Raw genomic sequence first — 17,007 nt, forward strand, 5'->3', positions numbered from 1 at the left:
AACAGCATCACTGGAATGGGTAAATATAGAAAACCTTTTTATTTAAAAACCCGTATTTTCTCCAGTCCGTGTCACACTGATGTCACACGGATCACATCAGTGTGCGGTCCGTGTGACACCCGTGCTGCCAGAGAAAAAACGAGCACATCTCCGTGTGAAATAGCGGGGCCACACAGTCTGTGTGAAAACACGACCGAGTGAGCACACAATAGGGTAACATGGGTACGTGTGACATCCGTGTTAAAAACGGATGTGACACGTAGTACCTAAAACACGGACGTCTGAAACCAGCCTAAGACACATGAAAGCTGAGGTTAAAAATCATGATTATTCCACAAAATATTGATTTCTGAACTCGTCCTGAGGTAAAACATTATTAGTATTGTTGTTTCTAAATGATTGAGCTTGTTTTCTTTGCATTATTTGAGGTCTGAAAGCAATGCATTTTTTGTTATTTTGATCATTTCTCATTTTCAGGAAATAAATACAAAATTTCTTGCTTGGAAATTCGGAAACATGTTGTCAGTAGTTTATAGAATAAAAGAACAATTTACACTTTACTCAAATATACCTATAAAGAGAAAAATCTGAAAAACTGACAATTTTGCAGTGGTTTCTTAATTTTTGCCAGAGCTATATTTCTACATACACATGGAGTTTCGCACAAACTTTGTTGACTGTCATAGCGGCATTGAGCTCTGTTTAGATTGTTACACCTCGCTCGATGGTTTGATGGTGTCTGCTTGCTCCTTTAATCACATGTTGTGGGGAGACCTATCACATCTGCTCCCCTATTTATGCTGGTGGAATCCTTTTACTCATGCCCTCTATAAATTAATCTATGTTGGCGTGTGAGGTGTGGTGTACCAGACTCTCTTTTGAAACTTGTGCTTAGGTTATACTTATTGCTTGGAGTGGTTGTGGAGTTTACACCTGTTTTTCTACTTCCTTCCTGCTTTTGTTTTCTCCTGAATCTCTTATGGTCTGTACATTTATGTGTGCGTGCTGTGTGACAGAATTTTGGTTTTCCCTTGTCTCTCTTTCTATGTGGGTCTCCACACACTTCTGTTTTGTTCCTCCCTAGTGAGAAGGGAGGCGGAATCAGATCAGTACTGGTCAGGGGCAGGGCCAGGAAGGAAAATTAGGCATCTCCATTATTAGCAGTATTTCTGAGATTAGGGATAGCATGTGGTTACTTAGCTTGTGGGACAGCTTAGGAGCCTCGATTCTCCACTATCCCAAAGTCAGTATATCCCAAATACACTATATATATATATATATATATATATATATATATATATATAGTGATTTTAGTGAGTTTATGAAGTCTTCTTATAGTCTCCTTACGTTTGTGCTGCGGAAACACACTAAAAAGGCATGTAATTTGCACATGAATGTATCAATAAAGTCAAAGCCAAATACCAGGAAGTGTAAAAAACAAAGCACCTTTATTTAAGGATGCTTTCCCATAAAAGTTTTTATCTTTTTAATATATTGCAATCATCATAATATATGACACTGTGTACTGTCAGTTGCTCACTTTGCTTTTCTACCCAGCAAATTCTTCTCTTCTCTGTGTAGAAACAGGAAGTCACTTGTGCCTGCATGAATCCTCCCACTCTTCATCTACTGATCCAGCTGCTCCCTCCGACTTTTGCACAGAAAAATCCTTTATGATAAATAAAAAAAAACACACACCGTCTTTCACCAATTTATTAACCCCAAAAACACGCCCACAGGTCCGACATAATCCGCACGAGTTCCCACGATAATCTTGGTTCCGCTACATAGAGTCTGCAGTGACCATATTATAATATGACCATTCACTGCAGATTCTAAGAAACACTAAAGGCAGCGGTAGGACCTGGAGGTGAAAAGTGCTGATGTCAATCAGGACACCGGAGGTCACACTCTGGGCTCCCCGCTGCTCTCAGTGAAAGTGAAAACTGCTGCTGGCAGCAGGTTCTAGTTTCACTGAGAGAGCGGGGAGCCCCAGTGTGACCTTTAGTGACCTGACTACCAGATTGTTGGATTGCTGTGGCGCCGAGTCACGCAATCTGACAGTCCTACAATTTGTCAGCTGAGAGGCACAGAAACCTTAAAAGGAGCCTTTAAGATATTCTTTAAGTTTCTTTGAAGTTCCCAGCTGTTGGGACACCTGGCTGTGAACTCTGGTAAGAGATCACAGCCTCCAGATGTCCCAGCAGCTGGGAACTCAAAAAACTTTAAAGACTCTCTTAAAAGCTCTCTTAAAGGCTCCTTTAGGTTACCAGAGCTCACAGCCACCGGGTATCATGGCAGCTGCCAACACAGTAACTTTAAGGAAGCCTCCAGGTGTGGATCTCCAAGAAACTCCTTTTTTGGCTTCTGGGCCTCAGAGCTGCCGCGAGACCCGGCAGAGCTGCTAGGCGAGCTTTATTTTGGCTGGGTATCAAAATTGGGGGAGACCGCACGTTTTTCTTTTTTAAATATTTATTTAAATAATTTAAAAAAAAAGCCACAAGTGTTTCCTCTTATATCGATATGTATCACGCAGGGTTATGGTGTACTCGGTCCCGGGCGGCGTATGACTGGGGTATGTCACTTTCGTGGCTGTTGCCCGATCCCGTGCCCTGGGTGTTTTTTTAAAAGGGGGGATATTTACAGGGGATTTGAATAATGTTCACTTGTGACGCCACTTGCCTTGTTGCGGCTATGTGGATGGAGCCGCTGCTGCACAGTTTTCACTACTTGGGCTGGTGTTAGTGGCAGCCTGGATGTTAGGCCCTCTGCAAACAGGGCCAGGCCCCAGGGGATAGGTGATGCAGATTGGTATTGAAAGAAGATGTTTCAATGTAACTGGTTCTTTTACTCACTACAAGCTGGTAACTGGTCACCCGTGGCTGGCTAGTCTTAACTGCAGGTCCCCTTTGTCCCAGTGCTGGTTTAGTGACCTGGTGGCTTCTTTCCCCTACACCTGTCTTTGGTTGGTGGGTCTCCGTGGCTTGGAGTAGCTGCGGGGTCCCCTCATGGTTGTCTTTTACAGCAGTCCATATGACGGTAGCGTGAACCCTGTGGGGTTGGAGTCTCTGGTCCTATCCCCGGTTCTCCCATTGCTACTGTGTCCCGAACTTCAAGGTTAGTGAGGTCCTTGATGGTACCTTCACTGTGCAGATTTTATCAGGTCTGCCTGGAGCTTTTGCCTGACTTAGGATTCTGTACCTTGTTGGTGCGTAGTTCCGGGAGCACTCCACCCTACTCTGGCAACCAACTGCCTGGACCCTCAGGTCACTGTTCACTCCTGTCAGTCCGTCTACTCCCTTTCACTGTCACAACTAGACTCTGACTGTCTTTCTGACTGTCCACTGCCTGCCCCTCCCACCTGGTCGTCTAGTGGACTGGATTGGCTCCACCTCTAGGCGACCATCCATTCGTCCGACCCTAGCCTGGTACCAATCTATGGGGGAATTTGGGGAAAAACAGGGATGATCTGGAGTGTTTGGTTGTTGCCGGCACAGGTCTTCTGGGTCCCCAGGGGGTAGGCCCTGCATCCTGATAAAGATGTGTGCCGCCCCGTGCTCGGCAGCCGCTCGGATCTGGACCTTCAGTGGGTGGCTCGAGGGTCTCCAGACCAGGGGGTCCTGCGGTCACGTCGATCAAAAGGGGTTTGGTGGTTTGGGGACGTAGGTGTACGGCCGGAGCCGTGTTTGAGTTTGTGACGCCACCCACGGGATGTGGTGAAGGTGGACACCACCGCTGCAGTTACAGGGCACCCGGGGGAGATGTTAGGCAGCAAGTTCTAACCCCTCCGTGGGCAGGGATGGTGGCCCCGGGACCCGTTGGGGAGTGTGTGGGCAGGGCAGGGAGATGGGCGACCGGAGGGCACTGATGTACTCACTATTAGTCAACACACACGAGTCTCTGGTAAACCAAGGTGATGGTGGTCGGTACCCGCAGCCGGCTGCAGTCTGGTTCCCCCACCCGGTTGGTGGTCTCTGTCTTTCTCCCGCACCTTTTTGTGATGGTGGACTACCTGCGCTTGCAACTTCAGGAGTCCGCTCCCGGCCTGTGGTAGCCTGAGGAGCCCTTTTGCCCGCAGGCGCTGGCCCGTGGGATCTCTGAGCCGTGGCGTTGGCGTTCTATCCCCCTCGTTGGGCTGTTGCCTTCTTTCGGAACTTTGGATGAGACAGGACCTCTAGTCCTGGCCGCAATCAGTGAATTAGCTAGTCCCCAGTAGCTTCTGGACCTAGCTTCAGGGTCTGAGTACCCCCCCTTTGTGCTCCGGCTTCCGAGTCGGTTCCCCGGGTCGGTACCGGTGGGCCACTACCCTGTCCCGGGCCACAACGGTTCCACCGAGCCATCTTCCCAGCTCCTGCAGACAGAGGCCTCCATCTGCCTTCTAGCCAGCAGTACCAGGGCTCCTACCCTGGCACTGGTTCAGTTTGGGTTCTCGCCTCTGCTGGAGCTGCACACAGCCCCAGCACACACACCTCTCCACTTGACCTCTAGCACTCCACACTAGATCTGTACTAAACTTTCCTGCCCCAGGCTGTCTGAGACTCCTCGGTGGGCGTCTTCCAACTGCCTGGTTCCGCCCCCTGGTGTGTCCATCAAGCACTGATGGAGGTAACAAGAATGTTATGTGTTTGGCTGCTGCCTCCTGTGAGGGAACGGTGTAATGCGGGGCCCTATCTGTGACTACCTGGCCCGGTCAGGGCGTCACAGATGCAGTACCTTATAACTCCCTGATGGCTTTAGGGGCGGTACATATACACAGCCAAGATAACGTCTGGGGGCTGCAGCCTGTAGCCATATGTTTTATCTGTTCCTTGGTATATATATGGGACCAAGAGACATCTTATTTATTCATTTATTTTTAAACTCCATTCAAGAACGCAGACAGCTACTACATACCTGCAGTCTGACTGCAGCCAATTACAGATGCCAGCATAGAGGGTGGGTGGGGGAAGCAGTGCATATGTTTGGGATCTAATGAGCGGACCCGGAAGTAGTGTGACAGCCGGGAATCTCAATAAATGTTATTTTCATCCTATTAATCCACATAATACTCTGACAACATTGTTCCCAGAAACCAAATGTGAGTCAGAAATGCATCCTGACATCTTCCCCATGTCGCAGGCATGTGTGAGATGTCCAGGAGCTGGAGATGATGCCGACTGATGGAAATCATCTTATCACGCCCACAGGGGCATGATAAAATGGAAAGAGGGCCAACTAATCTGGGGAAGCAACACACCTTTGACTAGTCAAAGGGCTAATTAGCATAGGAAAAGTGGAGTTTAAAAATCCTTTTTTTAAGCATTGATTTCTCCTGTCCCCAACTCCAATTGTTTAACAGGGCTTTTCCTATGTACACACATGGAAGAGTCCTATCAGTCATAGGGAACATGGCAGCGAGAAGCTGTCCGGGAACTAGTCAGGTCTCTTCCTATATTGCAAAATCTATATTTTCTCTGGAGTGTTTCAGTCAAAAACATACCGAGCTTCAATTATGCAACCAAGCTCTCATTAATGCTGCCTGTGACTTGGGCAGCATGAATTGATTGTCAGGTTCCCTTTAACAGCATAACATTTTTTTTATCTGTGGGCTGGATCCAGGGTCAGCAGTTTTGTAAATTCCCTAGACAGGAATGCTCTTTAATACAACACTACTGTATATGTATAATTTGCCAATGCAAAATACATTAGCGATCCTTGAAATTCCTGTTTTACATATGATGACTTTATCAGGTATCATTCACAGTCGATGCAGCAAGGGACTCAGGTACTACAATCTGTGAAAATAAGGCCTCAGAGAGGACATGTTTAGCCGAAGCTCAGCTAAAAATAGGGAAGGCACACTGTTATTTCATTACCCATCCCTCCCTCTGGTGGATAGTGATGAAAGCTTACATTCTGTAAGTCATTTGCAACCAAAGCTTGTTCTTTATCATTATGAGCCCTCTAGTGGCCTCCAGCAAATCCCTGATTACTTAATCCAGAACTAGTTAATGGGCATGTCTGTGCACTACAAATTATGTGAGTGTTATAATGCTTGTTGTATCACAAAAGAAACAGCAGCTAGGGATGCTGTATCATGATATCATGAGCAAGACTTCTTACTGGGTCCTCACCAACAGTTGACTTAGAGCAATTCTGCGAATAGGGGGCTTCCCATCTTTTAAAGCGATGGCATATGTCGCGGGCGGGGAGGACACCGCTGCGCTGCGCTCGCTAACGCTCGGGTCCGGCGCTGCTGCGATGGCTGCTCGGTGGCTCGAGCGGTGGGCCGGATCCGGGGGCTCGAGCGGTGCTCCTTGCCCGTGAGTGAACGGGGGTAGTTTGGTTTGGGGATTTGGTCCGTGACGCCACCCACGGGTTGTGGTGAGGTTGGACACCACCGCTGCTGGTGACGGGGATCCCGGGAGCGATGGTAGGGAGCAGCTGGGATGTTGTTTCCCCCCTCCGTGGGCAGGGGTTGGTGGTCCCGGGGCCCTGTGAGGTGACAGGGAGGCAGGGTTGGCAAGGTGCAGGGTCGCCTGGACTGCGCAGCACAGTGCCGGACGGCACGGTTGTACTCACTCAGCCACAAATGTACGCAAAGTCTCTGGTAAACCAAACGGCTGGATGGACGGGTCCCGCAGCCGGCTGCTGTGGCTTCTCCCGGACGGTTGGTGGTGGCTTCCTTTCCCTGCACCTTTGTGTATGTTCAGTCCCGATGGATTCCCACCAGTAACCCGCTCCCCAGCGTGTATATGTGCTGGAGGAGCCTTTTTGCCCGCAGGCTCTGGCCCTTGGAACTCTAGCTGTGGCGGTAGCTGTATTTCCTTTTGCTGGTCGGACGGTTGCCTTCAATCGGGTCTTGGCTGTTAGGAAACCCCTGGGGTTCCGGTCACTGATGGATTTGACCTCTAATAGCGACTCCAAGCCTGGTCGGGGTCCGCAGGCCCTGCCTGTGTGTGCTGGCTTCACTTCGCTCCCCGGTTAGGTACCGGCGGGCCACCGCCCGACCCCGGTCCTACGGTTCCGCGTTGATCTGCCTCTCCTGAAGACGGCCACCACCGTCTGCCAACCTTGCTCTTAGTGCCCGGGCCACGCACCCGGACACCGTCAGTTTACTCCTCCACTACTACTTCACTCTTTTCACTTGCACTTCCCTAACTGATCTGACTTCCTTTTCCCGCCTCCAGTACCATGAACTCCTCAGTGGGTGGGGCCAACCGCCTGGCTCCACTCCACCTGGTGTGGACATCAGCCCCTGGAGGGAGGCAACAAGGATTTTGTGTCTGGCTGATGTGCCTGTCTCGGGGTGGGGGTGTGTGTTGTAGTACCTGTGACCACCTGGCTAGTCCAGGGCGCCACACATATCACTAGGATAGGATGTCATTTTGTGATTGTGTGTTCTTAACCACTGCTGATACTGACAATGGGTTGATGTAGCTCGGAGACCAATTTAGAGTCTTTCCCTAACTATATGGTAGGATTGAGAAAGAGCACAGTCCCATTTAAGTGAATAGGGCCTGTATCAGATCCCCGCAGAGAAGGGTGCCGGCACTTGTACAGGTTGCATCTCTGACTAAATACTAAATTGATGGGATACCATAATAGACACAGTTCCTCTGGATATGAATAGTAAGTGCAAAATGTGCCTTGATTCAGTCAACGGGCCCATGAAAATCACGTATAGCACATGGATGGCATCATCTTTGTATCTATGAGCTGTCTGTGATTAGCATTGTAATGTATAGGGAGAAGCTTTGTACTTTATTCTTACACTAGAAGGTCATATATATATATATATATATATATATATATATAATGTCATATATATATATGATGTTGTTGTCTGTAGTTGCCAAGGGTTTGTGTAAGGCGCTGTAAATGTTCTGGGTGTTGTCTGGGTGTGGGGGGGTGTGAGAGCGGTGTTGTATGTTTGTTACGTTGTTTGTGGAGCGCTGTGTGTCTGCAGCGTTCTGTGTGTGTGGTGCTGTGTGTGTTGCGCGGTTTGTGTGGGTGTGGAGTGCGTGTGTGTGTTTTGGGGGGAGGTATATTTTGTGCAGTGTGTGTTGCGCGGTATGTGCGTATATTTATGTATGCTGCGGTGTTTGTGTGTTGGGTGTTGTGTGTGTGCGGCGTTGTCTGTGTGTGTGTGTGGGTGTCTGTGTAGGGCGGTGTTTGTGGTTCCCAGTGTGTGTGGTGTGTTGTGCGGTGCGCGTGTGGCGGTGTGTGTGTTTTGGGGGGAGGTGTGCACCCCCATCGTGCTCCATTCCCCATGCTGCGCACCCCCCATCGTGCTCCTTTCCCCATGCTGCGCATCCCCATCCTGCTCCATCCCCCATGCTGCGCACCCTCCATCATGCTCCATCCCCCATGCTGCGCACCCTCCATCGTGCTCCATCCCCCATGCTGCGCACCCCTCATCGTGCTCCATCCCCCATGCTGCGCACCTCCCATCGTGCTCCATCCCCCATGCTGGGCACCTCCCATCGTGTTCCATCCCCCATGCTGCGCACCCCCTATCGTGCTCCAACCCCCATGCTGCGCACCCCCTATCGTGCTCCATCCGACATGCTGCGCACCCCCCATCATGCTCCATCTTCCATGCTGCGCACCCCCCATTGTGCTCCATCCTCCATGCTGCGTACCCCCCCATCGTGCTCCATCCCCCATGCTGCGCACCCCCCATCGTGCTCCATCTCCCATGATGCCCACCCCCCATCGTGCTCCATCCCCCATGCTGCGCACCCCTCATCATGCTCCATCCCCCATGCTGCGCACCTCCCATCGTGTTCCATCCCCCATGCTGCACACCCCCCATCGTGCTCCATCCCCCATACTGCGCACCCCTCATCGTGCTCCATCCCCCATGCTGCGCACCCCTCATCGTGCTCCATCCCCCATGCTGCGCACCCCTCATCGTGCTCCATCCCCCATGTTGCGCACCTCCCATCGTGTTCCATCCCCCATGCTGCGCACCCCCCATCGTGCTCCATCCCCCATGCTGCGCACCCCCCATCGTGCTTCATCCCCCATGCTGCGCACCCCCCATCGTGCTCCATCCCCCATGCTGCGCACCCCCCATCGTGCTCCATCCTCCATGCTGCGCACCCCCCATCGTGCTCCATCCTCCATGCTGCACACCTTCCATCGTGCTCCATCCACCATGCTGGGGCCACCGGGGGCGGGTCCGAGCATGGCATTGTGTGCCGGGGGCGGGGCTGAGCGGGCGAGGCGTCAGCATATGCCGGCTCCTGCACATGTGTACCGGGAGCCGGTGTACGCTGGTAACCATAATACACATCGGGTAAGGGAAGCACTTCCTATAGTTGCGCGATGTGTATCATGGTTACCAGTGTACACCGGCTCCGTCACGATCCCAGCATCGCAAGGTTATGTCCGCCGGGGGCAGGGCCGAGTGTGCCAACGTGTGGCGGGGGCGAGCGGGCGAGGCGTCAGCGTATGCTGGCTCCCTGCACATGTGTACCGGGAGCCGGTGTACGCTGGAGCGAGCGATGCGTGCGGAGGGCCGGGGCGAGCGGCTAATCCATGCGGGAGGCGGGGCCAGGCCGAGGCGAGCGGCCAATCCGTGGGGGGGGCGGGGCCAGGCCGAGCCCAGCGGCCAATCCGACAGTTGTCATTGTAACGACACTGTCACGGTGACACAATGTCACGGTGACACAATTTTGGAGCCAGACAGACAGACAGACAGAATAAGGCAATTATATATATAGACTAGAAGGTGGCCCGATTCTACGCATCGGGTATTCTAGAATTTACGTATTGTGTAGTTCATGTATGATTTTTATTGTATATATATATATATAGATGTTTTTGTGTGTAGTTACCAAGTGTTTGTGTAGGGCGCTGTACATGTTCTGGGTGTTGTCTGGGTGTGGCGGGGGGTGAGAGCGGTGTTGTTTGTGTGTTGCGTTGTGTGTGTTGCGTTGTTTGTGGAGCGCTGTGTGTCTGTAGCGTTGTGTGTGTTGCGCGGTTTGTGTGTGGTGTGTTTTGGGGGAAGGTATGTTTTGTGCAGTGTGTGTGTTGCGCGGTAAGTGCGTATATTTATGTATGCCGCGGTGTTTGTGTGTTGGGTGTTGTGTGTGTGCAGCGTTGTCTGTGTGTGTGGGTGTCTGTGTAGGGCGGGGTTTGTGTTTCCCAGTGTGTGTGTGTTGTGCAGTGCACGTGTGTGTGTGTGTGTTGGGGGAGGTGTACACCTCCCATCGTGCTCCATCCCCCATGCTGCGCACCCCCCATCGTGCTCCATCCCCCATGCTGCGCACCCCCCATCGTGCTCAATCCCCCAAGCTGCGCACCCCCCATCGTGCTCCATCCCCTAAGCTGCGCACCCCCCATCGTGCTCCATCCCCTAAGCTGCGCACCCCCCATCGTGCTCCATCCCCCATGCTGCGCACCCCCCATCATGCTCCATCTCCCATGCTGCACACTCCCCATCGTGCTTCATCCGCCATGCTGCGCACTCCCAAACGTGCTCCATCTCCCATGCTGCGCACTCCCCATCGTGCTCCATCCGCCATGCTGCGCACTCCCAAACGTGCTCCATCCGCCATGCTGCGCACTCCCAAACGTGGTCCATCCGCCATGCTGAGCACTCCCAAACGTGCTCCATCCGCCATGCTGCGGACTCCAAAACGTGCTCCATCCGCCATGCTGCGGACTCCAAAACGTGCTCCATCCCCCATGCTGGCCGCAGCATCAGCCTCTGTGCCCGCAGCATTAGCCTCTGTGCCCGCAGCATCAGCCTCTGTGCCCGCAGCATCAGCCTCTGTGCCCGCAGCATCAGCCTTTTCTGTCCCCAGCATCAGCCTCTCTCCTCCCAGCTTACCCCAGCCTCAGCCTCCCCCAACATCAGCCTCTCTTCTCTCAGCCTCCACCCTCCCAGCCTTCCCCAGGATCAGCCTCTCTCCTCCCAGCCTCCTCCAGCACGCCGTGCTCCTCTGCCGACACTCACAGATCCGATCGTATACACTCACACACACTCACACCCACCCGATCGCATACACTCACACCCACCCGATCGCATACACTCACACCCACCCGATCGCAGACACTCACGCACACACACATTGACGATATTACACATACGCGCTCATACTCACAACATCCGGAGATACCACATGCTTCTGGCCATGTGATCCTCCGGCAGGTCCTGAAAGCTCACAGCACAGTATCGCGGCCGAGAAGCAAGCGATATCCCAGGATGTTGTGAGTGTGTGGATGTGATGTGTGTGTGAGTGAGTGTGTACTCACCTGGGGCTCCGTGTCAGTTGGGGGAATGTGTGCGGGGGGCGGGGCCAGAGCGAGCGTGCATTGCGTGAGGGGGCGGGGCCTGCAGAGAGCCGGGGCGAGAGGCCAATCTGTGTGGGGGGGGGCGGGGCCATGGCGAACCCAGCGGCCAATCAGCTTTGTGTCACCGTAAGGACATGTCACCGTGACACAATTTTGGAGCATGACAGACAGACAGACAGAATAAGGCAATTATATATATAGATACTTGAAAATCACTGATGATAATAACTGACACTGATGAAACGCTGATGAAACTCGTATCGAAAACATTGATGACACCAGTACAATTTGTTTTATGTATGTGACCAAACACGGACGTCTGAGGTCTAATTGCACAAAATTCAATATTTTGGAGACATATATTCTTGTTTGTCTTTATGGGATACTAATGAAAATTATCCTGTATTATAGTTCGTTATCAATTTGGTTGGGTTCAAAAGTTGCTTATTGGAGGATTCAAACTTCTTTATGTCTAAAAATAAAATACAATGTGTACCATTTAATTGATAAAATGTATATAAAGTAAGGGTATGTGGAAACGTTGAGTATTTGGATGCAGTAATTTCTGCACCATATCTGCATCTCTTGGCACGAAAAATGCAGCAGCAAAAATGTGCATTTTGAAGCCTTTTTCATTTGTGCTTTACTAGCGTTTTTGGACACTAGTCAATGCTATAATGATAGGTAATAGATATATAGATAGAGACATATATATAAACATACAGACATATAGACCGACAAAGAAACAGACACATAGACATATAATTGCACAAAACCTCAACATATAATAAAATCGCACTTGTGCAGCTCATTGGACAGCTGCAGGCTATTTTTTTTAGGCTGGGAAGGGCCCAATAACCATGGACCTTTTCAGTCTGATAATATCAGCCCACAGGTCTCTGCTTTACCTTTCATGGTTAACAAAAAAAGGTTTTTTTTATATGTTTATTTAATCCTAAAAGGTTGTCCAATAAGCTCCGCAGGGTGCAATTTTATTATGTATCTGTTGCGCTCTGTCTTTCTATTTCTATCTTTTACCTATCTCTACAGATTCAAGAGAAATAAAGAGACTGTTTCCAATGTTTAATGTAAAAATCCTTTATTGGTACATGAATTCAAAGCGATATACCTATTAAAACCATGTGTAGGATGTAAGAAAACCGACCCAGGGCACACAAAACCATGAAATCAAACCATCTCACTGGTGGTATAAATAACATTTAACCTTTGTCAGGCTGCATAATTTTGCCAAAATTTCTCGACCCCTTATCTCGGAAGGGGGTGGAGATATTTTATTGAAATTTGGCCAATATATTCTGGACCAAAACTGCAGAGATGTCACGAAATTTCAGCCCTCTACGGCTTTTCGAAAAAATAAATTATTGCAATTTAAAAAGGGAATAGTTACAATTGTACCTATTCAGCCGGACGAAGGTTAAATAATGAGAGGTAGTGTGATGCACAGAGTCATAAGTAACCATGTATATAAAACAACAAAAGAAAGTAAAGAAGGTGCATGAATAATGGCTCCAAGGTGTGAAGGTATGGGAGTCTCACAAAGTGAGAACTAAGGCCAAGCAAACAAATGAGGTGACCAAAGTGTAAAATCAAATAACAACTACACATAAGGCCTTTTTCACATGTCAGTGATTCTAGTACGTGTGACAGTTTTTATACGTACCAGAACATGGACATACGCAGACCCATTAAAATCAATGGGTCTACGCACACATCAGTGATTTTTCACTGACCGTGTCTCCATGCGGCGTACATGCATGTCCGTGATTTCCGCATAGAGACATGTCCGTTTTTTTCTGGCATCACTGATGTCCCACAGACAACCACTATGATGTGATCCGTGAAAGACGTACCAGAAAAATCACATACATTTAAAATAAAAAGCTTTTTAAACTCACTTGTCTCCAGCGATGCCGTCTCCGGCTGCTGCTGTCTCTGCTTCCAGCCCGGCTAATTATTCCCATGAATATGCAGTTATGCATGGCACAGCTGACCTGGAAGTAGCTGCAGATGGGAGACAGCGGCGGCCAGAGACAGTATCCGGGAGAGTTCAGCACCACGGACAGCAGGAGCGTGCACAGGTGGGTTTATCTCTATGTGCTATCAAGGATCACGGCTAGCACATGGAGAACACACGTGTGCCGTGACTCAAGGCACACAGAGGGACATATGCATCAGTGAAAATCGTCTGTGTTTTTCACTGACGTGTGAAACAGGCCTTACCAAATAGGTTTTTATTATCTCTACAGCATTCACTACTGTCTAAAAATGCTACAAAAACATTTTTATACCTGCGTTTTTAAAGCGTTTCTGACTGACTTCACTGAAGTCAATGAGTGGAAAAAAAGTTGCAAATATGCTGCAAGTATTGACATGCTACAGATTATTTTCAGCACCAAATCTGCAAATCACAAATAAGCAATGTGAATAAAACGTATTAGTCATAGAATTGATCAAAATGAATATGTTAAGTTTAGATGTGACAGAATTATGCACTTTTGCTATGTATTGCTTTCATTCCTCTTTTTTTATTTAGTAAAAATACTAACTAATTATTACTGTAACCCTTTGGGCTTGTACAGACGACCATATTTTCAGTCTGAGTGCTATTTGACAAAACACCCTATCACGCTTTGACCGATGGTATTCAATGAGGCAGTGCACATGTCCAATTTTTTTTTTTTTCTTGGACCTAGTGGTCCAAGGATAAAATGACAGCATGCACAATTTGCTTCCGAGAATAGGATTTCACTCAGCCATTAAAGACTATGGGTGCATAAAAAAAAAAAAAGACTGCACTGATGACATTGAATGCAGCCTGATGTTCGTGGACTCACAGAATGGAGAGGAAAGATAAACATTTTTTTTATTTTTCTCCATATCTGAGAAAAACGCATTCCACTCTGATCAATCTTTGATGAAACTTGTGTCAGAATCTGATTAGCATAATCTGACCTTTTTACATCTGATGGAGAAAACCCAGCCTTAGCCTGGCCATAGACATTAGATGGCTGCCGGCCGAATGATGCTTTGGCCAACCATCCGGCCGACAGATATCTCAGCTAACACTACTCAACTGAGTGACCCTATGTTCTCCATGAGAAAGCCGCCAGCTGACACATTGAGGAAGAGCAAGGTGGTGGGCAGTCCGAAAGTGGGCATGCGCTATTGACAGCTCTTACAACCATCAGTCAGCTGGCGCTTCCATACATGTTGAACCATCAGCCGAAACTGTCAGTATTGATGGTTTCAATCAACATTAGTTTAATATCTATGGGGCACTTAATATTGGAGATTTTGTAAAGAACATGCACTATAGCAATGGAAAATATGGCGGGAATGTCTAATGTATTGTAAGATAATTCTAATACTGTTATCTCCTATTTTACAGGATGATTACCAGGAATATGAACCAGAAGCATAACATCCCTCTACTCTGGATCCAGCCACCAGCAGCATCAGCACAAAGATAGCTATAATGAAGATACTAATAAGAAAATCCCCATATCCCTAACACCCTTTCCTATCCCAAGAAGAGTGTGGTTTACCCATTCTCTTTCCTTAAAAAATTGAGCTCTTCCTCTACTCCACCTTCAGAGAGCCTCATGTGAAGTGGTTTTATGTATGGTAATCCTTAGCGTTGAGTCATAGTCCAAACAAACTGGTGTTTAAAATAACAAAAAGCCCTTTGTAATGTATGAACCCATGAATGCATTGTACTTGTCTTTGCAGTCATATTGCCCCCGGGGAATTATTTCTGTTTCCCTCCCGGAGAATAATTGCCGGGGGTTTTTGGTGAATTTTTGTCTTTCATAATTTATTTTGTTCTGATGTGTGTTCTTGTTCGGTAGCAGGGGGGCCTGCAACCACCTGCCATTGAACCCAATGATATTCTTTTACGTCTACCTACATAAATAAAGCATGTTCTAACTTTTTATAAAGAGATGGTGCAAAACACCTAAAAATGTTCTTTCCTTCTTAACAAAATGACTGCCATCAATTTGTGCATCGGTACTACGGTGGTCATTTAGTTGAGGGAACAACACCAAAAAAAAATGTAGTCGTGGATGACTGACCTTTGGAATAGTTTATTCAGTGTTCTAATGTGATATTTATTTTGCTGTTGTTTTTATACATATATACACATATCTTAAAACATAAATGGGTGAACTTATTTGTGACTGTTCTGTAAAGCAGATGAATATCTGTGAGAATTCATGCAGAATATTTTCAATGTCCTTGTGTTCCAAATAATTTTGCAAAAGTAATAAAAAAAAAAAGAATTAACCAAAATGTTATTATACTATTTCTTTTGTGTATGTAACTTATGTGAAATATGCAGCAGATAGCAAAATATGCACCTCACTTATACAGTGTTCTCTGCTTAGCATTACATCAGGTTTTCTTTTAAAATATCCTCAAAGTAGGATTTCCAACAGGAACCTCGATGATGGAGTTAGGCTATGTTCACACAGGGCGTTTTTGCTATGTTTTATAGCATGGTTTTATGCAAATCCATGCTAATAAAACATTGCCTTCACAGTCCCAGCAAAGTCTATGAGATTAAAGAACACACACACACACACACACACACACACACACACACACACACACACACACACACACACACACACACACACACACACACACACACACACACACACACACACACACACACACACACACACACACACACACACACACACACACACACACACACACCGGGGTTTTCCTGATGGTTTTGTCAACCTCCCTGGCTTTTGCTCCATTATTAAAAGAATGAACTTGTCCATTCTTTTCAGCGGTTTTACCTTGTTTTTTCTCCCTAGTGATGGACGGACTCGCAGATACCCTGGATCGGCAGGCCTGACCGGGTTAATAGAAAACGGTCCCGGCCTGGAATTTAACAAGGGTATTTGGCCAGACGCCGGTCCCCATATAGGTCTATGGGGACCAGAATTTGGCATTTAAAAATAGTGATGGATAGGTTAGGGGGATTGGAGCAGGTGCTTCATAATTACAGAGTCACCAGTGCAGCTGTGCACTGGTCCTGCGGTAGCCCATTCACTTCTGGGGATGCTTATTACCTTCATTGCATATTCACTGCTTTCCCTGTCCACCTGCGCCTGTGATTGGTTGCAGTCAGACGCAGCCCCAGTCTGTCTGACAGCGTCTGACTGCAACTAATCACATACTCCGTCTGACGGTCTATTGTATAGTAAAAATAAATACATACATAAATAAAAAAATGACACGGGGTCCCCCTATATTATGATACGCAGCACAGATAAAGGCCACGGCTACAGACTGCAGCCCCCAGCCGTGCTCTTAGCTTGGCTGTGTATCAAAATAAGAGGGGCCTCATGCTTTTTTTAATTATTTAAATAAATAATTTAAAAAAAAAAAAACAGCGTCTGATCCTCCCAATTTTGATACCCAGCCAATATAAAGCCCGACAGCCTTCAGCTTCCCAGGATTGTCGCTTCCATTAGATGCGACAATCCCAGCACTTTACCCAGCTCTTCCCGATTGCCCACAGCTGCCACTAAGCCTTAGAATAGTAATGGCAGGTATCTGAGACACCCCTCAGGAGCATGGTCTAAGAGTCTTCTATCTGTGTAAAACTGAGGTATAATCCATTGTAATGCTGGTGCACTGCAATAGATTATACCAATGATCAGAGTAATAAAAGTTATTGTCCTA

At 48.1% G+C, this 17,007-nt stretch overlaps 1 protein-coding gene across 1 annotated transcript in view; it reads left to right on the forward strand.

The window, feature by feature from the left end:
* SNCB (synuclein beta) overlaps positions 1-15,597 on the forward strand; it is a 131,931-nt gene extending 116,334 nt beyond the window's left edge. Inside the window, exon 7 of the mRNA XM_075342363.1 lies at positions 14,696-15,597. Coding sequence (XP_075198478.1) covers positions 14,696-14,728 — 33 coding nt within the window. The 3' untranslated portion in view covers positions 14,729-15,597. The remainder of the gene's footprint in view (positions 1-14,695) is intronic.
* The last annotated feature ends 1,410 nt before the right edge of the window (positions 15,598-17,007 follow it).

This window comes from Anomaloglossus baeobatrachus, chromosome 4, assembly GCF_048569485.1.
Source record: "Anomaloglossus baeobatrachus isolate aAnoBae1 chromosome 4, aAnoBae1.hap1, whole genome shotgun sequence".
Lineage (NCBI taxonomy): Eukaryota > Metazoa > Chordata > Amphibia > Anura > Aromobatidae > Anomaloglossus > Anomaloglossus baeobatrachus.